Genomic DNA, 25884 nt, shown 5'->3' on the forward strand with positions numbered 1-25884 from the left:
CAATTTTCCAACTCTTTTTCAAATTTTTCAACCCTTGAAAAACCTTGTGTTCCAATTTTCCTCCCTTTTCCCATTCCCTCCCCCAGATGGCAAGAATTCAAATATATGTTAAACATTGTAAAATATATGTTTAATCCAATATATGCATACATATTTAGAAAATTATCTTGCTGCAGAAAAAAAATCAAATCAAAAAGGAAAAAAAAACTGAGAAAATAAAATGCAAGAAAACAATAGCAAAAAGAGTGAAAATTCTATGTTATGAACCACACTTAATTTCGTACACTCCTCTCTCTGGGTATAGAGGACTCATTTCATCACAAGAACATGTGACCTGGTCTGATTCATTTCATTGTTGAAGAGAGCCATGTCTATCAGAAATGATCATCATATAATCTTTTTGCTGTGTACAATGATCTTCTGGTTCTGTTAATTTTACTCAACATTAGATCATATAAGTCTCTCCAGTTATTTCTCTTGAAGTTATTTTGATAATTGCCACCTTTGAATAAAATATCTTTGTTATTAAATAAGTATTCTACTTGAGCCCAATCTTCAAATTGAAATAAAAAATATATATAAGAACTTAAGTAGTATATGTCAGAACAAATAAAGTTCAACCAAACTAAAGAGACATCCGTCAATTAAGAAAAATATATTAAGCACCTTTAAGTGCTTTGGATATAGAAACAAATGAGGAAGAAAACTATATTTAATGTGTGTACTTTCTAACACAGTAGTAATAAGAGCAATTCTTAATATATTTTTAAAAAATGATAAACACTTTCATAATAACCAAATTGAAATCTGCATATGATAACCTTGAGAAGTATGAAACTAATAAAATGTTTTGCATTTGCATTAAGAAACATTAAAAATCTGAATTAAATCACATAGCCAATTATTGAAAATTTTAGATCAGACAATTAGAATGCAAATATACCACTTTTTTTTGGTTTACTCACAATGGAAAACCTCCGCAAGAGTAAATTTACAAAGTATTTGAATCTTGCCCAATTTTTTTTTAAAATAAATATTCCAAAATGTAGGATTTCTGAAATAAAATTCTTAACTCTGTGGAATATTAAATAATATGTTCAAAGACCTGAATCCAAAATGCAATTTGCAAAGTGAAAATAGGAGGAAAATTTTTATTCTGTGAATATTATACAAAGTAGTAAAAACTCCATGTTCTTTCCACAGTAAAAAGGAACCAACCACCCTTTAACTATTCAATTGTGTATGTGTGTATTTTCCCAGCCTCCTCTACTAATATCAAGGCTGTTGTTTTGCCTTATTACTCTAGATTTCACACCCATTGTCAGTCAATAGTCATCTTTTAAATGAAATGGTTTTTGAAATCACAAAGCCCAGCAGTAAGTTCCAAGAAAATCTCCAATGGGGTCACTAAGAATCACACGCAATTGAAAACACCAGACAGTAGCTGCTTTATCTAGAAGGTTCCTAAAAAAGGGGACATTTTTATTCCATTCTTCAGAATCTGAAATGCTATATAATATGTAGATAATGCTGATATAAAAGAAATGTGTGATGCTAAAATTCGGCAGGGGGGGGGGTGAAAAAATAAAATAAGTTGGAAAAAAAAAGGGAGGAAGGGAGAAAATGCCGCATATTACATTCACTCACTCTCCTTTTCACCTCCATCAATAAACCAGAGATCAAGGCAATATTCTCAGAGCCTGAAATATTGGATGTGGGAGCAAAAGAGTTTTGTGAAGGGGATTTTGGGGAGAGAGGAGAAGAATGAAGATTGTTTTAAATCATATGGACATTCAAATTTACACTATATCTTATCATTTTAATATTAGTTTGCTTCAAAAAATAAAAATCAAATTTAAGTTACCCTAACAATTATGCTGATATCTAACTTGAAATACTATATAGATATTGTTTCACAAATACACATTTTTCATTTTTCAGATAGAAACATTTGGATTAGGAGATGGCAAATTCATGTAAAAAAGCAGTATTGAATTCAAAGTAATGTTTATTGTCATACATTTTTGTTCTTAATCACAACATATTTGTGGTGTGCACATTAAATTGAGGTTGGAAACTTAATCAATTGTCAAACTAAAAATGAAATTTCCCCACAAATTACTGTTTGGGAAATCCTCCTTTTGTGAAAATGAATATTTCTATCATATAATTAATGAATTGATGTTGGATTAGACCAAGGATTTTCCCTTTATAATTTTCTTTCACATAAATAAACTTATGTGAGGACTCTTTCCTAGAGATTAATTTCATACAGCAAAAGAAATCCAAAATGTAAGTTATAATTATATTCTGAGTCATTGTATTTGGTTAGACAGGTTAGGGGAAAATGTTGATTCTACTTATTATCAGGACAGATAATATAGAAATTCATATCTCTTTGACCAATATTTGAGAAACCAATATGCCCCAAGATAGCCTATCTCTCTTTGTGTTAAACAATGAAAGTTAGGAACAACCTACCTCCTCTTTAAGGGGATATAAACCACCGAGAGGGCTCTTTGGCCTGAGAGATAAGCAAATGGCCCCCCTTTATTAATCTGCTAGCCTTATTAATAACATAATTAAATTACCCAAAACTATGACTATTGTACTTATTAACTGCCACATTCGCCTCAATAAAATGTTCATCTTGAAGGTTATTTGGTCTTGTTTAATGTTTAGCAGTTATCATTAGACACATTAATCACTTCAACAATAACAACAATAATATTTCTGAATATATCTATAGTTTCATATAAATGATTAGATATATATATATACATATAGATGTTTATGTAAATATAGACATATTTGCAAACACAAACCTATATACAATCTGTTTTAGGGTAATGAATACATAACATTAGAGAAAAAGGTATTAGAAAATATATCAGCTTTAGAAGGTGATGCTTCAATTGATCCTTAAAGAAAACTAGATGTACTAAATGCAGAGATTATGAACTAGTAAATTTAAGAAGAGAGGAATATACTTATTGTCAGAAAATAATGCATTTCTATAAGGTAGTTTACCATTGCACTGGATTACATCAACCTCATAATACTACTGAGTATTTAGTGATCCCCATTCTCCTCTTTGATCAACAAATCACATCAGTCAGTATCTTATTTTCTAGCACAATTTCTCCTGAATGCAAGACATTAATTCACCAGCTACTCGACATAGATTAGGAAGATCTAAAAAGAACTATAGAAGACCAGAATAAAACAAAACACCTGGTCTTTTAAAAAATGATTGCATTTTGCTAGTTATATTAAGGAAAAAGATATTTAAGGTAATGTGATGAAGACCAATCTAACCTACATGGTAAAGTTCAAAAGGATTTGGGCAGCTACTTTTTTCAGTTTTCACATTCTTGCTTCTCTTAGATGTGGATAAACAACAGCGGACACACTAAATCTAAAAGCTACAAATCAGATGAGTATGAGAACTCATGAATATATTCATTTTTCACTTAAAGGGAATCAATTACAGCAGAGTATTTAAACAACATATATTAATATTGTGAATAGTGTTGATATTGTTTAGTTGTTGAGCTATGGGTTTAGTTGCAGTTACTGTACATTGTGCAGCTGGTGATAGTGATGATGGTAGTAATTTACTCAGAAATCATATTTTGCCCATTAGCTTCCTGAGTATGTCCTTCACTTCATTGTTCCTCAGACTGTATATAAGGGGGTTCAGCATGGGGATGACTACTGCATAGAAAACAGATCCCAATTTAGCTGTAAACCAGGAGCTTTTAATATTGGGTATACAGTACAGGAATAAGATTGTTCCATAAAAGACTCCAACAGCTGTCAGGTGAGAGGCACAAGTAGAGAAAGCCTTATTCCTTGCTCCAGCTGAATGCATCTTCATGACAGTTACAAAAATAAAAATATAAGAAGAAATTATGACCAGGAGTGTGCTCAGCATATTAAAATTAGTAACTATAAAAAGAATCATCTCACTAAAATGTTTATCAGAGCAGGCAGCATAAAGTATTCCAGAATAGTCACAGACAAAATTATCAATGATGTTAGTCCCACAAAAAGATAATGTAAGGAGAGAATAGGTGAAGAGCAGAGAGAAGAGTGTGCCCCAGGAGTATGCTGCCACCACCAACAAGACACAACGTTTCTGGGACATGATGACCATGTATAAAAGGGGATAACAAATGGCCACAAAGCGATCATATGCCATCACTGCCAACATGAAGGTGTCAGTCAAAGCATAGGTAGCAAAAAAGAAGAATTGTGTGATGCAGATAGAAATAGACACTATTCTATCCTTTGCAACTAAGTTTTCCAGCAGCTTTGGTGCAACAACAGTGGAGGAACAGAAATCCACAAAAGATAGGTGCTTAAGGAAAAAATACATTGGAATATGTAATTTGGGGTTCATGATAATGATTGCAGTCATTCCAAGATTCCCCATCACAGTGATTACATAGATGGTCAAAAATATCAGGAAGAAAGGAATCTGAAATTCTGGGTAGTCAGAAAATCCCAAGAGAATGAAAATGACTGGAGTACCACTATGGTTTTTTTCAGTGATCATCATGGGTAAAGTTGAAAGAAATTTTAAAATATTTCCTGAAAAGAAGAATAATAAAATGAGAGACATAGACAATTGGTATATTTCAATAAATAAAGACAATTGGAGGACATTTATAACAATCACACATTTCCACCATGTCTGGTAGATAAAATTTCAATCTTGAATTGAAAAAGTCTTAGTTTCTTATCTTCTTCAGACACATATTAACCTATGATTTTGCAATAAATATATAACCTCTCAGTAGTTCAGGCAACTCATAAGTGCTCCATATGACAGGTCAGATGCAAATCTAAATTAGATATTTATTCATAATGAAATCTATTTATGACAAAGAAATTATAGGTCTAAAAAAGTTAATGCTAATTGGTGAAATTAGTATTTATTGAAAACTCAATTCAAGTTGCATTTTGTGAAAAATCATAAAAGATAGATGAGGAAAGGAGGATAGATGGATGTACAAGTTAGAGGAGAGGAAAGGAGAGAAGTAGAGTGGGGGAAGATGTTATGATTGCATGCAAAAATTATGATGGTGGAATTAGGAGTGACAGGATCTATCATGGATCTGAACACAACAGTTATAAAATAGAGGAAATAATGCAAATAGAAGCAATTTCTAAATGCTGAAAATTCTGGATAGAGAAAAGCCAAAGAACAAAGTTTCTTTCTTTGCTGTATTTCCCAGGATCAGTTTTCACACATGAATAAAACAAAATAATCCTATATTATAAACTTTATTTCTTTTCAGCTTTTTTTCCTATCCAGCTGTTAGAAATTCTATCCAAAATTTTCCGTGTAACAAAATCTTATCATTTAGTTTAGTTTTCCATAATACCATATGTTCTTTTTTATACTTTAATTTGTCTTCCAAGTCTATAAATGTACATGGTGAGAACTATAGGAAACAAGTCCTAAACTTTATAATTTGTATTTCTGATTTTTATAAATATTGTTATCACAAGCTATTCCAAATTAAGAAAATAACCTCTTCTGATCAATTAAAATGTTTCCTGATTTTTAATATATTCTCCAAATGTACATGAATATGAGAACTCATTATCTATTTTATAAATATGAGTTGAAAAATTAAAACATATACATGTGTGTGTGTATATATATATATATATATATATATATACACACACATAGGAAATCACATTCTAGAAATAAAGTCTATTATCTTTGAGTATGATCAAACATTTAAATCTTTTCCAACCTTATTTGCCATTCTTATTTTGCTAAAATGTATGGTTTCTAATAAGATAGAAAAATATCTTCATAGTCAAAAACGTTTCTCTACACAAGCTGTTAGACAATGGTATTGTCAAGGAAGTAAAAACTGAGGTGGTCACTATCTAGAAAAACCTTTTGCCTACATTTGCTTTTCCAAGCTGACACATGCAAGAATAGGTTTAATATATATTATTATTTGTGGAGGATAAATAAGAGATTCTGAACTTTCCTTGACTTTATAATAGTTTGAGCAGAGATAGGAGGAAATGCTCATTTGGAACAACAGAATATTCTTAATCAAAAACCTTTTCTCCTGATATCTTTACCTGAGACTTGATGGAAGAAATCTTTGGTATCATCTGGGTCAGTCTCTGCACTGCAGTATCTGCAGTATCGGCAAAGCTAAAGAAAATCATCAAGTATATTACTTGATATTCAAGTCTTTTTTTAAAGTGAGAAATACCCAGTTCCACAACCTTATCTCCAAAATGTTCTCCTAAATGAAGGCACCATTTCAGGTATAATATTCTTGGCATAATATAATAATTATGATTACATATTCCCTGAAATAGTTTACTCAAACAATTGTGCTTACCTAAAATGACCTCACTCTTCAAGGTTTCCCATTTCCTTCAGGGTTTGTTTTTTTGTTTTGTTTTTGGTTTTGTTTTGTTTTGGTTGTTTTTCACAAGTATTTTCTCAGGAACTACACTTAATGATTGCACTTTCTCTTAAAATCAGTTACAGAAACTATAAGAATCAATAGGCATTTAGTTTATGGTCTCTAATATCTGCATTTGGTTTTGGTTTGTAGGTATCTCTTACCATATGAACTGTGAAATCTCGAATTCAGACTGTGATACTTCCTGGTATCCTTGGGGCTTAGCACATTGTTCTCAAAATAATAACTATCCATTAAATGTGAAATTATAATAGTGAAAAAGATAAAATGAGAGGACCTACCTCCTTTGCTTAGCAGTTCTTTTCAAATCAAAACATTTGAAGAAATTTTCTGAAAAGAAAATAAAAAGTATTTTCTAGGTGCAACTACAGTTATTATCAAATTAAGAGAAGTTGATTCCTAGATCCATAGTTCAATGTATATTGAGCTTGTAAATAATAGAAAACAGTGATCATTAGTAGAAAATACCACATTACTCAAAATTTGGTCAGAATCAGAAGTCAGTAAAGGACATTTAAATAATCTATGCAAATGGAAACTTAAACCATTTTTGTAGTGTACAATAAATGTCTCTATATTTGGCAGAAAAACTCAGAGAGAAAACACATGTTCCTATTATGCCCTTCACCTGAGTCTGCATGAATACTGCCACTTTTACTTGTATCTGAACAAATCTTGGGAAAGTGATGCTAGAAACTGATGACCTTTCCTGGCTAGGGACCAAACAAGCAAGAAGTGAAAATTCTGACTTGTGGGAATAGGATTTTCTTGAAATCAGAGGGGATAGTTACTATGAGAGATTTATTTTCCATTCATATTATTTGGAATTGACTAAAATTTCTTTTACTATTAATGAAGAACTCTCCCAAGATGAAGTCACAGGAGAAAACTATAATTAAAAATGTTATAATATTATAATCATATTCATTCTTTATATTTTAATGTTTGCCATAATTATTGACATATTGCAGACATTTAATAATAGATAACATTTATATAGGATTTACTGAGGGTCATATACTGTGCTCACTACTTTATGGATCTTATATTATTTGATTTTTATAATACCCTGGAAAAATGTTTTATTATTTTTCATCATTTTTCAGATGAAGAAACTGAGTCAAATTGAGTGACTTGACTATGCTAACATAGTTATAAGAGGCCACATTTGGATTCAGATCTTTCTGACTGTAAGGCCAGTGTTTTATCCACAAACACCACTTAGTTGCCATATTTATTGACTCTTTATTGTCAGTGGCCTGAGGTACGAATGGAATTCAAATGATAGATTTCAGAGCAAGTAAAAAATAATCTCAAAGGGGACATATTGGTAGTGAAAGAGCAGGAAGGAATTTTATTAAACACAGTTGATAGGGTGATATGTGCATATGTGCGTGTGTGTGTGTTTGGAGAGACAAAGAGATAGAGAAAGAGACAAAAAAAAAAGAGAGATGTACAATAAAGCTGTCTCTCTTTCAGTGGTTACCTTTTTTTATATATCTATTTTTCTATTTCAATGACTCTACCTCCGTGTCTCTCTCTTCTTCACTGTCTTTGTCTCTGTCCCGGTACATCTTTGTTCATCTCTCTTTGAGATCCAGAATTTTTTTTAATCTTATAGAATACAACACTTAATGGTTATACAATCCTTTTTCCAATGCAAAATGGCCACTGAAATTTTGAGAGATTTTGTAAACACAAGGAAATTAATCTCAGACCCCCTCCCCAAGCTAACAAATAATTTTGAGATATATTTGGTGACTCTAAGATACCACTACACACCTGTCAGATTGGCTAAGATGACAGGAAAAAATAATGATGATTGTTGGAGGGGATGTGGGAAAACTGGGACATTGATTCATTGTTGGTGGAGTTGTGAATGAATCCAACCATTTTGGAGAGTAGTTTGGAACTATGCTCAAAAAGTTATCAAACTGCGCATACCCTTTGATCCAGCAGTGTTACTACTGGGATTATATCCCAAAGAGATTATAAAGAAGGGAAAGGGACCTGTATGTGCACGAATGTTTGTGGCAGCCCTTTTTGTAGTGGCTAGAAACTGGAAACTGAATGGATGTCCATCAGTTGGAGAATGGCTGAATAAATTGTGGTATATGAAAATTATGGAATATTACTGTTCTGTAAGAAATGACCAACAGGATGATTTCAGAAAGGCCTGGAGAGACTTACACGAACTGATGCTGAGTGAAATGAGCAGGACCAGGAGATCATTATATACTTCAACAACAATACTATATGATGACCAGTTCTGATGGACCAGGCCATCCTCAGCAACGAGATCAACCAAATCATTTCCAATGTAGCAATAATGAACTGAACCAGCTATGCCCAGAAAAAGAACTCTGGGAGATGACTAATGACCATTACATTGAATTCCCAATCCCTATATTTATGCACACCTGCATTTTTGATTTCCTTCACAAGCTAATTGTACAATAATTCAGAGTCTGATTCTTTTTGTACAGCAAAATAATGTTTTGGTCATGTATACTTATTGTGTATCTAAGTTATATTTTAATATATTTAACATCTACTGGTCATCCTGCCATTTAGGGGAGGGGGTGGGGGGGTAGGAGGTGAAGGATTGGAACAAGAGGTTTGGCAATTGTTAATGCTGTAAAGTTGCCCATGTGTATATCCTGTAAATAAAAGGCTATTAAATTAAAAAAAAAAAAAAAGAGAGATATATTTGGTGTCCATTACTTTACTGATAGCTTCTTTCACATCTTTGATCTTAAGACTGTGTAGGAAGCCTCTCCCCCAAACTACTTCAAATTCCTTTAAATAATGACTGTAAACTAATTTTAGAGCATCAGAATACTCAAAAAGTTGCTGGAGGCAACTTAGAAATAGTCTGTGACTCCAGGGTGGGAGTCCAGTATGCAATTCCAGTGCAGGCCATATCAGCATAGCTCTGGCCCCAATCATTATTACACTAGATCTTACATCTACAGTGGGGTGGAGACACTCCTAACTGGTACAGGGCAGAAAAGAATGCTTGTGGCCAGGTTCCTGGAAGGGGAATTCAAATAATAAGGGGTTCAAAAAGAAATGAACATTCTATTAAAAATAAGAAAATCAAGTGACTTTGTCTATAAGCTATGAATTTTTAGAACTGGGGACACGATAGACAAAGACAAAAGTCCTATAAATGAAGATGATTTACAGTTGGGAGGCACAGGAGAAGGCACAGCGAAGAAGGCTTTATGTCAATCTGGCTGACCATATTTTTGTGATAGGCATGAAAATTAAAACAAAGGAGATAAGAATGGGTATGACTGTGTGCAAGACATTAAAATCAGCAAGACTGAAATGTATCATTTCACTAAAATCTCTATTTGAACATGAGGCTGAGAGGATGACAGAATACTTACAGAAAAAAAATTATTAATTATGTTAATCCCACAGAAAAGACAATCTAATAAGAGAATAGATAAACATGAAAGAAGAAATGATTGCTCTAGCATATGCTTCAGTCACCAGAAATCCACAAAGACAAATGACTGAGTAAAAAGTATGTGGACTTTGGAATTCAGTATTGATTGACTGTAACCATGCCCAGATTTCCCTACATTGTGGTCTTATAGATAAACAGAAATAGAGGGAAAACAGAGACTTGGAAATCTGGATAATTAGATTCCTAAGAGCATAAATATACCCTCACCACTCTGATTTTTGTCTTTAATTACTAAGGTTTCTCCTGAAGAAAATCATATCACTTCAGAGTTGGTATATCTTGATAGTTATATATTACAATGCTAACCTTTAAAGTTTTTAATCAGTTCTCCTGAAATTCTTGACCTTTTATTCTTCCAGATGAAATTTATTATTATTTTTTAGGTTCAATAAAATAATTCCTTGAGAGTTTGATTGGCATGGCACTGAATAAGTAAGTTAATTTAGAAAGAATTGTTATTTTTATGATATAAGCTCCATCTCCTCATGAGCATGTAATATCCTTCCAATTGATTAGATCGGACTTAATTTCTGTGAAAAATGTTTTGTAATTGTGTTCATATAGTCCCTGAATTTGTCTTGGCAGGTAGACTCCGAAATGTTTTATATTATCTACAGTAATTTTTAATGGAATTTCTTTTTTTGTATCACTTGTTACTGGATGTGGATAATGACTCTTTTAAAGCAATGGTCATAAAAATAATTTGATAGGGGGGCGGAGCCAAGATGGCGGAGAAGGCACATGTGACTTTCTAAGCTCTTCTCTTACCCTCTTTATTATATCGAGCCTCAAAAATAGTCTTGACTGCTACAATTCATAAAGATAAGAAGTAGAACAACTCACCAGCCGAAGAAAATCTGCAGTCTCGCCAAAAAAAAGATTGGTTCCGGGGCCAGGGGGGAGATCAGGGCAGACAGGGAGAGAAATTAGGTTCAGAGGAGAGCCTCAAGCCGAAAGTGAAAGCACAGATCTCAGCACAAGCCCACAGCCCCAACCCGCAGTACCGGGCTTTTCCTTGGGGCAGCTGTGATCCTGCACGGCAGGAGGACTCAGCCCAGGTTAGCCTCCAATCTGTGCAGTGGGGAGCTCGGCTTGGGGCCATAGAGCTTTTCCAGGGCCGATTTGCATCAGGCAGAGAAGCTGGGCAGAATTTGCAGCGGTCTGCGGTCTGCGGTCTGTGGTCTGTTGTATGCGGTCAGCTGCTAATACTCACATTCCCACAAGAGGCTCCGGCCTGGTGCAGTGACACTTTCACCCCTAGTCTCTAGCCCAGGGCAATCGCTAACCCACTCAGCCCAACTGGGCACTTCGATAACAGCCAGTGCTGAATCCACTCCTGTTGGGGAAGGAAGACTCTCACTCAGAGCACTCCCATACCTCAGGCCGAAATCGGTTTACATCTCCCTGCTCTGCAGAGGAAGCTAGTAACCCCTTGCCTAGGAGACATACCTAAAGGCTTTAAAACATGAATAAAAAGATGAAAAGAACGATCAACAACTTCTATGCAGAAAAAGAGCAGGTCAGCAAACCTGAGGAGACCTCAAACACAAAATACATCAGACTGTCCTCCTTTACATGATGCTCTCATAGAGAACATTAAAAGTCTCAAAGAGAGTTAGAAGATAAATGGGAAAGGAAGAGAAGCCTTACAACAGAGCAACAACTTCCTGAAATACAATTGAAAAGTTAAAAATTCCCAGGAAGTGCAGAAACAAATGATGAATTGAAAAATAAAAAAATCTCAGGAAAGTAAGAATTGTGAATTGAAAAAAAAAATTCACTAGAAAGTAGGATTTAGAATTGGAAAAGACAAAGAACTCGCAAGAAAGTAGGATCCGTGAATTGAAAAGACAAAGAACACGCAAGAAAGTAGGATCTGTGAATTGAAAAGAAAATAATTCACTAAAAAAAAATTAGTGAAATGGAAAAAAATTCCACAGACCAAAACAATACATCCTAAAACTCAATTGGACATATACAGAAAGAAGTAAAAAAGCTATTGAAGAAAATAATTCTTTAAAATTAGAACTGAACAAATTGAAACTAATGATTCATTGAGACAGCAAGAATCAGTCAAGCAAAACAAAAATGACAAACTGGAAAAACCACGAATTTTCTACTTGCAAAACTACAGACTTGGAAAATAGATCTAGGAGATAATCTGAGGATTATTGGACTTTCTGAAAACTATGATGAAAAAAGAGCCTAGATACTATTTTACAAGAAATCATCAAAGAGAACTGCCCATATGTAATAGAATCAGAAGGTAAAATAGGCATTCAAAGAATTCATCGAACACCTTCTGAAAGAAACCCTAAAATAAAAACCCCAAGGAATATTGTGGCAAAATTTCAGAACTATCAGATTAAGGAAAAATTTTACAAGCAGCCAAAAAAAAAACCATTTAAATACCGAGGTGCCACAATAAGGATCACCCAAGGTCTGCTGCCTCACATTAAAGGAAAGAAGGGCCTGGAAATGATATTCCAAAAGGCACAAGAACTTGAGATAGCCAAGAATAAAACTACCACGAAGCTGAGCATTTTCTTCCAGGGAAGAAGATGGACATTTAATGAAACAAATGAATTCCATTTGTTTCTGAAGAAAAACCAGAACTAAACAAAAATTTGATCTCCAAGAATAGAACTCAAGAGATGCAGAAAAGAAAAATCAACTCTTAAGAATTGTATTACTGTTGTGGATATACAAAAAGAATACATGTATAATTTGATTGTACTTATAACATAAAAAGGGAAGTAGATATGGAAAAGGGATGATGGCAGAACAAGGTGGAAGGAGGGATAAAAGGAAACCACATCCCACAAAGAGCTAAGAAACTTATCATATCTGAGGAATTTAGAGAGGGGAGGAACATTGTGTGAATCTTACTCTCATCAGAGTTGCTCAAGAAAAATAATTGACATTTGTTTTAGAAAAATCTCTCTAGCCTCATTAAAACGGGGAGAGAAAAGGGAAAGAAAAAAGAGTAATAAGGAAGGAAGGGAAAAGACTCAAAGGGGGAGGAGGATTATAAGAGGATAAGTATCGTGATACAAGAGGGTACATAAGTTTAAAGGGGAAAGAGGGTTGGGGAGGCAAGAATAAGAAAAGCACAATCAGGGAGTTATTAGGATGGCAGGAAATACAGATTTAGTAATTCTAACCGTAAATTTAAATGGATGAACTCCCCCATAAAGAGAGGCAGATAGCAGACTGATCAAAAGTCAGAACCCTACAATATGTTAGTTTACAAAACACATTTAAAGAGGGATACATATAGAGTAAAAGTAAAGGCTGGAGCAAAATCTATTATGCTTCAGGTGAAGTCAAAAGCAGGGGTAGCCATCCTTATCTCAGATCAAACAAAAGTAAAATTGATCTAATTAAAAGAGATAAGGAAGGTAACTACATCCTGCCAAAGTAGCATAAACAACGAAGCAATATCAATATAAACATATATGCACCAAGTGGTATGGCATCCAGCTTCCTAGAGAAGTTAAGAGAGTTGCAAGAAGAAATAGACAACAAAACTGTAATAGTAGGAGATCTCAACCTTGCACCTCAGAATTAGACAAATCAAACCACAAAACAAATAAGAAAGAAATTAAGAAGTAAATAGAATATTAGAAAATTAGGTATGTTGGATCTTTGGAGAAAATTGAATGGAGATAGAAGGAATATACTTTCTTCTCAGCAGTTCATGGAACCTATTCAAAATTGACCATATATTAGGACATAAAGACCTCTAAAATTAAATGCAAGAAAGCAGAAATAGTAAATGCTTTCTTTTTCAGATCATGATGCAATAAAACTACATTCAACAAAAAGTTAGGGAAATAGACCAAAAGTAATTGGAAACTAAACAATCTCATCTTAAAGAATGATTGGGTGAACAGCAAATTATAGATACAATTAATAATTTCACCTCAAGATAATGACAATGATGAGACATTATACCAAATTTGTGGGATGCAGCCAAAGCGGTAATAAGAGGAATTTTATCCTAGAGGCTTACTTGAATAAAACAGAGAAAGAAAAGATTAATAATTGGGCTTGCAACTAAAAAACTAAAGACCAAATTAAAAACCCCAATCAAATACTAAATTGGAAATTCTAAAATTAAAAGGAGAAATTAAAAATATTGAAAGAAAAAAAAAACTATTGAACTAATTAATAAAACTAAGAGTTGGTTCTATAAAAAAGGCAATAAAATAGATAAGCCTTTGGTAAATCTGATTAGAAAATGAGGAGGACAACAATAGTAGTCTTAAAATGAAAAGGAGAAATTTCCACCAATGAAGAGAAATAGAAATAATAAGAATTATTTGCTCAACTTATGCCAATAATTTGATAACCTAAAATGGATGACTACCTCCAAAATACAGACTTCCCAGACTAACAGAGGAGGAAGAAATGTTAATAATCCCATTTCAGAAAAAGAAATAGAACAGCAATTAAACAACTCTAAGAAAAAATCCCCAGGACCAGATGGATTTACATGTGAATTTTACCAAACATTTAAAGAACAATTGGCCCCAATGCTATATAAATTATTTGATAAAATAGGGAATGAAGGAGTCCTACCAAATTCCTTCTATGACACAGAATGGTACTGATACCTAAACCAGGTAGGCTGAAAACAGAGAAAGAAAATGATAGACCAATCTCCCTAATGAATATTGATGCTAAAATCTTAAATAAGATATTAACAAAAAGACTACAGAAAATCATCTCCAAGATAATACACTATGATCAAGTAGGATTCATACCAGGAATGCAGGGCTGGTTCAATATTAGGAAAACTATCAATATAATTGGCCATGTTGATAACCAAATTAACAAAAACCATATGATCATCTCAATAGATGCAGAAAGCATTTGATAAATCCAACATCCATTCCTATTAAAAACACTTGAGTATAGGAATAAATGGACTTTTCCTTAAAATAATCAGCATCTATTTAAAACCATCAGTAAGCATCATATGTAATGAGACAAACTGCAACCATTCCCAATAAGATCTGGAGTGAAACAAGGTTGCCCACTATCACCATTACTATTTAATATTGTATTAGAAATGCTAGCTATAGCAATAAGAGCTGAGAAAGAGATTAAAGGAATAAGAATAGGCAAGGAGGAAACCAAATTATCACTCTTTGCCAATGACATGATGATATACTTAGAGAACCCCAGATTCTGCTAAAAATTGTAAATAATCCACAACTTTACATTTGCTCGTTATAAAATAAACCCACATAAGTCATCAGCATTCTTATATATCACTAACAAATCCAACAGTCAGAGTTACAAGAGAAATTCCATTTAAAGTAACTACTGATAATATAAAATATTTAGGAATCTATCTGCCAAGGAAAATCAGAAACTTTATGAGCAAAATTACAGACCACTTTTCGCAAAAAATTAAGTCGGATCTAACCAATTGAAAATATTAAATGCTCTTGATAGGGTGAGCAAATATAATAAAGATGACAATATTACCTAAACTAATCTATTTATTTAGTGCTATACCAATCAGAGTCCCAAAACTATTTTAATGACCTAGAAAAATAACAACAAAGTTCATATGGAAAAACAAAAGGTCAAAATTTCAAGGGAATTAATGAAAAAAAAATCAAATGAAGGTGGCTTAGCTGTATACATCTAAAATTATATTATAGAGCAGCAGTTACCAAAACTATTTGGTATTGGCTAAAAATAATTAGTTGATCAGTGGAATAGATTAGGTTCAAGGGATAAACAGTCAACAAATATAGCAACCTAGTCTTTGACAAACCCAAAGATCCCAGCTTTTGGATAAGAACTTACCGTTTGATAAAAATTGCTGGGAAAATTGGAAACTAATATGGCAGAAACTAGGCATTGATCCATACTTAACGCCGTACACCAAGATAAGGTCAAAATGGGTTCATGACCTAGCATAAAGAATGAAATTATTAATAAATTAGAGGAACACAGGATAGTTTACCTCTCAGACCTAGAAGGGAAGGTCTTTATGACCAAAGCAGAACTAGAGATCATTACATCTAAAATAGAAATTTCGATTATACCAAACTGTTAAGTTTTTCAAACAAAACTAATGCAGACAGATTAGAAGGAAGCAATAAACTGGAAAATATTTTTACAGTCAAAGGTTCTGATAAAGGCCTCATTTCCAAAATATATGAAATTAACTCTAATTTATAAAAATCAAGCCATTCTCCAATTGAAACATGGTCAAAGGATATGAACAGAAAATTCTCAGATGAAGAAATGGAAACTATTTCTAGTCATATGAAAAGATGCTCCAAGTCATTATTAATCAGAGAAATGCAAATTAAGACAACTCTAAGATACACTACACACCTGTCAGATTGGCTAAGATGACAGGAAAAATAATGATGATTATTGGAGGGATGTGGGAAAACTGGGACATTGATGCATTGTTGGTGGAGTTGTGAACGAATCCAACCATTCTGGAGAGTAGTTTGGAACTATGCTCAAAAAGTTATCAAACTGTGCATACCCTTTGATCCAGCAGTGTTACTACTGGGATTATATCCCAAAGAGATTATAAGAGGAAAGGGACCTGTATGTGCACGAAATGTTGTGGTAGCCCTTTTGTAGTGGCTAAAAACTGGAAACTGAATGGATGTCCATCAGTTGGAGAATGGCTGAATAAATTATGGTATATGAATATTATGGAATATTACTGTTCTGTAAGAAATGACCAACAGGATGATTTCAGAATGGCCTGGAGCGACTTACACAAACTGATGCTGAGTGAAATGAGCAGGACCAGGAGATCATTATATACTTCAACAACAATACCATATGATGACCAGTTCTGATGGACCAGGCCATCCTCAGCAACGAGATAAACCAAATCATTTCCAAAGGAGCAGTAATGAACTGAACCAGCTATGCCCAGAAAAAGAACTCTGGGAGATGACTAAAAACCATTACATTGAATTCCCAGTCCCTATATTTATGCACACTTGCATTTTTGATTTCCTTCACAAGCTAATTGTACAATATTTCAGAGTCTGATTCTTTTTGTACAACAAAATAACGTTTTGGTCATCTATACTTATTGTATATCTAATTTATATTTTAATATATTTAACATCTACTGTTCATCCTGCCATCTAGGGGAAGGGGTTGGGGGGTAAGAGGTGAAAAATTGGAACAAGAGGTTTGGCAATTGTTAATGCTGTAAAGTTATATACATGCATATATCCTGTAAATAAAAGGCTATTAAACAAATAATAATTTGATACCTGCCAAGTTAAATAGGTTAGGTTCACAAGAAACAATAGTAAATGTCTATAATGATTTAGTGTTTGATAAACACAAAGACCCTAGCGTGTGGGATAAGAACTTGACAAAAAATGGCTAGAAAAATTTAAAATTAGTATGTCAGAAACTAGGCATTGACTCACACCTAACACCTTATACCACGATAAGGTTGAAATTGGTCCATAATTTAGACATAAAGAGTGATACTATAAGTAAATTAGAAAAAAAAAATAATTTACTCCTCAAATCTGGAGAGAAGAAAGGAATTTGTGGATAAAGACAAACTAGAACACATAATAGAATGCAAAATGAATAATTTTCATTATATTAAATTAAAAAGGTTTTGTACAAACAAAAGCAATGCAGGCAAGATTAGAAGGGAAGCAGTAACCTGGGGAAAATTTCACATCTGAGGGTACTTATAAAGGCCCCATTTCTAAAATATATAGAGAAATTAGTCTAATTTATAATAATACAAGCCATTCTCCAATTGTTAAATGATCAAAAGATATGAACAGACAATTTTCACATGAAAAATTAAAATTATTTCTAGTCATATGAAAAATTATTTAAATCACTTTGTTAGAGAAATAGAAATTAAGACAACTCTGAGGTACCACTGTACATCTTTCAGATTGGCTAAGATGACAGGAAAAGATAATGATGAATATTAGAAGGGATGTGGGAAAACTGGGACACTAATACATTGTTGAAGGAGTTGTGAGTTGAGCCAACCATTCTGGAGAGAAATATTGAACTGTGCTCAAAGGAATATCAAACTGTGCCTAACCTTTCATGCAGCAGTGTTACTGGGCCTGTATTCCAGAAATCATCAAAAAGGGAAAAGAACCTATATGTGCAAAAATGTTTGTAGCAGCTCTTTTTGTAGTAGAAAGGAACTGGCAAATAAGTGAATGCCTATCAGTTATAGAATGGTTGAATAAGTTATAGTATATAAATACTATGGGATATTATTATTCTATAAGAAATTAGTAGAAGGATGATTTCAGAAAGGCCTTGAAAAACTTACATGAAATGATGTTAATATTGTACAGCAACAAGAAGACTATATAATGATAAATTCTGATGAGCATGGCTCTTTTCAACAATGAGATGATTCAAGCCAGTTCTGATGATCTTGTTATGGAAAGAACATCTGCGCCCAGAGAGAAGACATTAGGGATTGAGTGTGGATCACAACATAGTATTTTTACTTTTTTGTTGTTGTCTTGCTTTTTGTTTCATTCTCATTTTTCCCTTTTTGTTCTGATTTTTTGGTGCAACATAATAATTGTGGAAATATGTAGAAAATAATTGTGCATGTTTAATATAAATTGCATTACTTGTCTGTGGAGGGGGTGGAGGAGGTAAGGGACAACCATTTGAAAAACAAGGTTTTACAAGGCTAAATGCTGAAATTTCTATACAGGTATTTTGAAAATTAAATGTGTGTGTGTGTGTGTGTGTGTGTGTGTGTGTGTGTATACACATAAACATTAGTAAGAGATAAAAAATTGATTACCTACTTTTGAAGACCTACATTTGAAAAAAAAAAACTATGTTTCATGAAAATTCATTTGATTGGATCCCTCAAATTAAGACGAGGGTGAAATATGCATTAATTCTCTATTTTCCTATTTATAATTGCTACCCATTGCTTGTTGTCTGCCTTCTTGGGGATAATTATTCTTTAGTGATTGCATTAGATTTGCCTCAAGTATGTTTAAATGCCTTCTTTTGCTCACTATGTCTAATGATTCTTTCTTATCTTTAGGGTAAACAAAATAGCTGTATTTGGAAATTAAACACCTTTATATTACAAATCAAATGTGCTTTCTTTTTTAAAAAGTTTTTATTTTCCCCAAGAAACCACACCAAATGTTTATAGGGATTATTTCTGTCTGACCTGTGGCAGAGCATTGCAACTTTCTTTAGTGTAATCAGTCACAGTCAGACACACTGTAACTTGACTGTAGCATAGTCATGTCATTTGGCCCTCTACAAGAATGAAGGACAATAGCAAACATCTTAAGACCTCTGGTTCCTTTAAAAGTCAGATCAAATTTCCCCATAACTCCACAAAGTCATCCTTCACAAATTCTGTATTTATATACTTGTATCTTGTTTCAAATATTGTTTCTAAGAAAGAAGATAACATCTGGAAAGATATGGAATGTATGTTTCTTTGTTTTGTAAAACTAATACCTTAACCATAATAGCCTTGTAGATAAATAATAAATGCTTGATGATTTTTGATTGATTCATATGTTTGTCCTTCTAAATACATAAGGCAGGTATTCATGACCTTAAGTATTTTTTCTAGCATGCCCATACTCAATTATTTTGCCAAAACTATTTTGGAATGCATAACAGGCCCTGCTTTATATAGATCACCCTGATTTGCACTCTCTCCAACTTATGTATGTTCTTCCCATTACTGGGCACATAGATCTAAAAACTGTACTCTAAATGTGGTACTACCAGACAAGAGTACAGACATATTCCCTCATTCAAATAAAAAGGAGCTGCACTTTTTAAAAAATTTTTAATATATGATAAGCTAGTGCTGTATGGAATGATGTCTAAAAAACTTGAAATTAGATATCCTCACATCTCTTCTCTTATTTAATGAAAAAAGTTAATTGTTCTTAAGTTATCTCCAAATATTCTGTTTGTTTCAATACATGGATTTTTGTTTGGATGCTCTAAATTTATTCATTTTTCTATCATGAAAGTTAATTCTCATTTGTATTGAAAAGAGAATGATTGTTTAAAATTATTCTTATCATTGAAAGAAGTTCATCCGTTGCATCCTAGGCCATTGTCAGACATTTTGAATTTTCTCTTGACACTGGTCAATGTTTACTCGACAGTAGAACCTCAAGTTGACAAATTTAATTTTTTTCTATGTGTAGATTTATAGGAAATGATGAAAATCAAAATGAGCAGAAGCAAGAGAACATTATATATAGTAATAGCAATATTGTTTTAAGAACAACTTTGTGCAACTAAATCATTTAGAATATTATAAATGCCAAAATTAACTACAAAAGACATATGGAAGAAGATACTATTTTTACCCAGAATAAGAACTGACAGATATATTTATAGAATGATTTACATAAATATGTTTTTCTGCATATATACAAATATTTTTGTCTAATGGGAGACATTTCTAGAAAGGAAAAACAGGAAAAAAGGGGGTAAAGAAATTTACATGATAATGTTAACATATATTTAAAAGGAATAGCACATATTTAAATTTTTATATTTTATCTAAAAGGAATGTCTGAACAAAAAGTGATACATTATTATGATGAAGTACTAGTGTGCTATAAGAAATTATGAGCTCAATAATTTAAAGGAATAATGGAAATAATCACACACAATAATGAAGAATGAAATGAACATAACCAACAGTACATTCAGTACTGTTCAGTAACAGAAATAGTTTTGAGAACTGAGTAAATAGTTGTTTTCTCTACTGGAAATAGCAAAATTGCCTCTAAAGAACATATCAAGATACTTCTTGAATCAAAAGAAAGAACAGACAAATAGAGCAATGTGTACACACATACACACACACACACACACATGTACACACACCTATATGTGTCTAGTAATAGTCATTTTTAGAGCAGGGAGATGAATGGAAAGGAAAGAAAAAAAGGAGAAAAAAATATAATAATTTTATTGTATATTTAATAGAAATTGCAAATTGTACATATTAGATTTATTATTTCATAAACAATCTTTTTTATTTTACCCTGTTATGGAAAGACTTGTTGTATTCCACAAATTAAAAAAATTAAAAAACTAAATAAAAATTTTTTAAAGGAATAGAAAGCTGATATAATAGATTTATACATTTATGGTCAATCATCTTTTGTTTTATTATATCATTATAGAAATACTTTATTTCATTAAAAAATTGCAAACATATTTTAAGCTATTGATAGAGTGGAAGACTAGTAATTCTGTCTCCATATTGTAACTAAATCAATCAACACTTATTTAGCTTTTTCTTATATTAAAAGCACATCATTATGTACTAAGCACATCATAAGAATTGTCTCAGGCCATTGAATTTCTCTAGGATTCAGTGACAATTATTATCTTTCAATACTGAATATAATCACAAATCAAGGTATTTGTCTCTAGCAGAGTTCCAAAAACCAGCTGCTTGCCTCACTAGGTAATATCTTAGATTATTATTCATTGTTTTTCTATGAAATAGAATTAATGTAAAGATTGAAAAAAGAAAACAGACATTTAATCTTGTAGAATGAACAGATTTATTTTTGAAATAATTTGCTAAGGAACTTTAATGAAAGATTCTGAGGTTGTTGTTACATCGTGGAGTAAGTAGTCATGATTTTCTGAAATGATTTTTCTCATTTTATACATTCTTTATTCAGTTGCTTAATATTTTAGAACTGCTCTTCAAATGGTTGCAGAAAGTGTAGGTGTGAATCACAGAGAAAGGAATAATTGAATAGGGATTAGAGAATTGATTATCATTATAAATTCAATCAGAATAATTTAATCAGAAGTACAAAATCCATATAAATGATCTCATGGAGAAATTATTTTGAGGTACATTAATTTCCTAATGGCTTCCTTCACAACATTATTCCTTAGACTATATATTAAGGGATTTAGCATAGGAATAACTACAAGATAAAGAACAGATCCTACTTTGACTAAAAGCCATGAGTTTTGGGAACTCGGAATACAATAAAGAAAGAGGATGGTCCCATAAAAGATGGAAACGGCTGTCAGGTGGGAGGCACAAGTGGAGAAAGCTTTATATCTCCCGCTGGATGAATTCATTTTGAAGATAGTGACAAAAATAAGAAAATAAGATGTAAGGATAATGATCAAGGTGAACAATGCATTGAGATTTGCAAAGATAAAACGTATCATCTCACTGAAGTGTTTATCAGAGCAAGATGCAGAGAGGATGACAGAGTATTCACATACAAAGTTATTAATGATTTTCGTTTCACAAAATGATAATACAAGAAGAGAATAAGTAAATATAATAGAAGAAATTATGCCCCATGAATATGTAATAGACACTAGTAGGATACAGAGTTTTGGTGACATGGAAACTGTATAAAGTAAAGGATAGCATATTGCAACAAAACGGTCATAGGCCATCACAGCCAACATCACTGCCTCTGTCACCACACAGATGACACCAATGGAAAACTGTGAAATGCAGCCCTTGATGGAGATGCTCTTGTCTTCTACAACTAAATTTTCTAATAATTTTGGTGTGACAATAGTTGAGTAACAAAAATCCACAAAGGACAAGTGCTGGAGAAAAAAGTACATGGGGGTATGGAGTTTGGGATTGATCCTGATGATCACAATCATGCCCAAGTTTCCACCACAGTGATTGCATAAATGGTGAGAAATAGTAGAAAGAGGGGCACCTGGAGCTTTGGATACTCAGAGAATCCCAAGAGGATGAATATGACTGCTGCACTCTGATTCTTGCCAGTGCTCACCATTATTCCTGTTGGAAAGAATTAAAAATGGATTAGGAGAAGTGAAATACAAATGAAATTGATGTCCATTCATTCAAGGTTCTTACATGTAGGAGAACCCATTAACTCCTGGGAAAGTCTGTCTTATTTCTTTACACATCAAAATGAAACCTTTATATAACAAAGGTGGTTACTCTCACCTTTCCATTTGGTCTTCATTGTGTAATATTCAGTATGTCACTTCTACCCATTTGATCTAGTTCACTTTCCTGGAACACAGAAAAAGAAGTCTAAGCTCTATTTCTCTTGGTAATTTTTTTAAAAAATTGAGCATACACACACACACACACACACACACTCACACACACATATACACACAGATGCATGTCTACATGTGTCTTTGTGTGTGTTCATATACCCACAATGACATTCATGCATATATGTATATGTATCCAATTATGTTAACCCCCTAAGCAATTTTCTACTCTTTTCTTTGAATAACATATGTTAGAAGAGAAGCTAAAATTAAAATAAAAGCTTTTCTACAATAACAAAATTTGGACTTATTCTTTTGAGCTACTTTCAGTAGGAAGAATGAAGTTATAATTTTTTAGGTACACCAAACTTAAGTAATCTAATATGGCAACAAAAATAATATATCCTTTAATATAAATATTTACATTTAACGTATGTATATGATAGAAACAATTAAGTGATAGTGTGGTAAGTGTGTAATCAGGACCACCTAAGTTCACCACAAGACTTAGACTAACTGTATGACTGAAAAAATATTTAACTCTTACTGACTTCAGTTTCTTCATGTTTAAAATGAAAATACTTCCTTAGATTGGTGTGAAGAACAAATGGGATAATAACTGTAAAGTGCTAAACACAATACCTGGGACATAGTCAGTGCTCTGTTAATATCAGTTATTATTTATTTAAATAGCTTCAATCTTGTCTGTGTACTTTTATATAGCACTTTCATGTGCCATACATTGTGCTAAGTGCTTTATAAAGATTATGAAAATGATAACCAAAATTACCTGAAAAAGTAGATCCTGTTATTATTTCATTTTTATTGTTTGGGAAACTGATGCTAAAAAAAGTTAAATGAACTGACATGTACCTTGAGGTTTGATTTGAATTCAGGTCTCTCTGACTCCAGGCCTAAATTTATATCTACTGCATTATAAAATATGAGTTTAGGCTAGAAAATATTTAAATTTGAGTTTCAGCTCTAACGTTATATAGTCCATGTTTCAAAATCATTTTCATATTTTCATATTACAATTGTATGGTCCTTTCCATTCTTCATAAATAGTATGAAAAGAATGTCCAGATAAACAAGTAAAGTTCCTATTATTTGAATCTTATAATCAGTATCCTGAAATTGTTTTCTTAAATCTATTGGCAATATTGTAAAACTGAACATGGAATACTGAAATGGTGTCATCATAAAGTGAGAGAAAAAAAGTAGAAAAATCCTGAAGTAGGTTGGTTTAGGGATCTTAAAAGTTCTTTATCCTTCAAAGAATGACCAGATTTATCATTATAAATAACATCTCAATATATTAATTAACTTCAAACCATAAAAAACAATTTAAAAAGACAAAACAGAAAATATATACAAATAGACAGAGACAGAAACAGAGACAGAGACAGAGAGATAGAAAGAGACAGAGATAGAGAGGCAGAAAGAGACAGAGAGACAAAGACGAAACAGAAACAGGACAAGGATAAAGATAGGGATAGAGACAGAACCTAAGGTGGTGAAAGCCTAATTCATTGAGACATGACTGAGTTGTGGGGATTAGGAAATATTTGAAGTATAATTAGATGGAAGTTAGCATTTCAATTTGGATTTATTTTTTATAGAAGCCTAACAGAAGAACATTTTCCAATTCTCTAAGTGTCCATGAATAGCAGACTTTTGTGAGAAAATGTGCTGCCAGTAAATTGAAAATTTCAGTATAGTAAATCCAGATGTCCAGATTATTCCAATGTCACTTTTCATCTGGGAATGAAATTGTTAAAATTTTCACTCCAGTGTTTCCCTCTTAGAAATATTTCCCCACATAGTTTCCAATCTTTCAATAGTTTCCCCTCTTTTCTTTCTTCAGAATGAACAAATTCCAGTTTGGTCCACTCATTAATTCTCATCTCCCCTGAACAAAAGCTTATTTCCTGAGAATGTCTCCTTAATTTTCACTTTTCTACTATATTATGACCAAAAATTGGCATTTCATAAATTCTAATGAGTTGTCATTTCCCCCAATATTTATAAGATCTCTTGAGCTTCAACAAAGGACAATAAATGTTTCTTTTAACGATCAAAACCTATCAATTCTTGTTCCCTTTTCAATGTGTCCATCAAATTCTCATCTATATGAACTGATAATCCCTCTCTCTTCCCTTTTTAGTCAATTCCTTTCAGCTTTATTTTTTAGGGAAGTATTGAAAGCAATATTCTAGTTTCCAGTTAATATTCTGGGGGTAAAATGTATATTAACATATATCTACTCACCAGAAAATAGAATCTACTGGATGTTTCATTTCCAAGAGTCATTGTACAGACATCATACAAGGCTATCTTGTAACATGATAATTTTGTGAAATGATTTCTCCCTGATTGCTTGCAAATAATCAGGCTCAAAATCAATCTACTTGTGTACATTATTAACAGAGAATCACAATCTTGTTCATTGACTGGATAAGGAGGAAGTGGTTCTTTCCATTTTACAGCAAAATTCAGAGTCACAGACATATCATTTTACTTTATCTGAAACCTGAGTGTGGCATTTTGCTGAGGATCTTACATTTACCTCTAAGTGCTTTGGGACCCAGGCCCCAGAGATTCTTTACTGGCCCTACATGTGTGATTTCAAAAGAAGTAATTAAAGAAAAAATGCTTCTACTGTATCACTTTCAAAGAATGTATTTACTAACAATTATATTGATCTTGCACTTTGAATTCCTTCACAAATATTAAAATGGTTTTCCCCTAACATTATATAATGCGTAATTAGATGAGAATTTGCACAAAATTGTAAGATTTATTCTTAGAGGACTTGAGAGAAGACTTAGCTAGCTTTACCTTAATAAATGCTTATTGAGGGAACAACATATTGTTGGATTCTGG

The 25884-nt window shown here is 32.6% G+C and overlaps 1 protein-coding gene and 1 pseudogene across 1 annotated transcript; both read right to left on the reverse strand.

The window, feature by feature from the left end:
* Window positions 1-3611: 3611 nt before the first annotated feature.
* On the reverse strand, window positions 3612-4564 carry LOC100930553 (olfactory receptor 5D18-like). Its single transcript, XM_012552985.2, has one exon. The coding sequence runs from the start codon at window positions 4562-4564 to the stop codon at window positions 3629-3631; it is 936 nt and encodes a 311-aa protein (XP_012408439.1). The 3' UTR covers window positions 3612-3628.
* Window positions 4565-21822: 17258 nt separating this feature from the next.
* On the reverse strand, window positions 21823-22766 carry LOC100930297 (annotated as a pseudogene).
* Window positions 22767-25884: the final 3118 nt, after the last annotated feature.

The sequence above is a fragment of the Sarcophilus harrisii genome, chromosome 6, assembly GCF_902635505.1.
Source record: "Sarcophilus harrisii chromosome 6, mSarHar1.11, whole genome shotgun sequence".
Lineage (NCBI taxonomy): Eukaryota > Metazoa > Chordata > Mammalia > Dasyuromorphia > Dasyuridae > Sarcophilus > Sarcophilus harrisii.

What these genes read in the sequence shown, in the direction of transcription:
- LOC100930553 (XM_012552985.2), bottom strand. Translation starts at nt 4,564, where the DNA reads ATGATGATCACTGAAAAAAACCATAGTGGTACTCCAGTCATTTTCATT.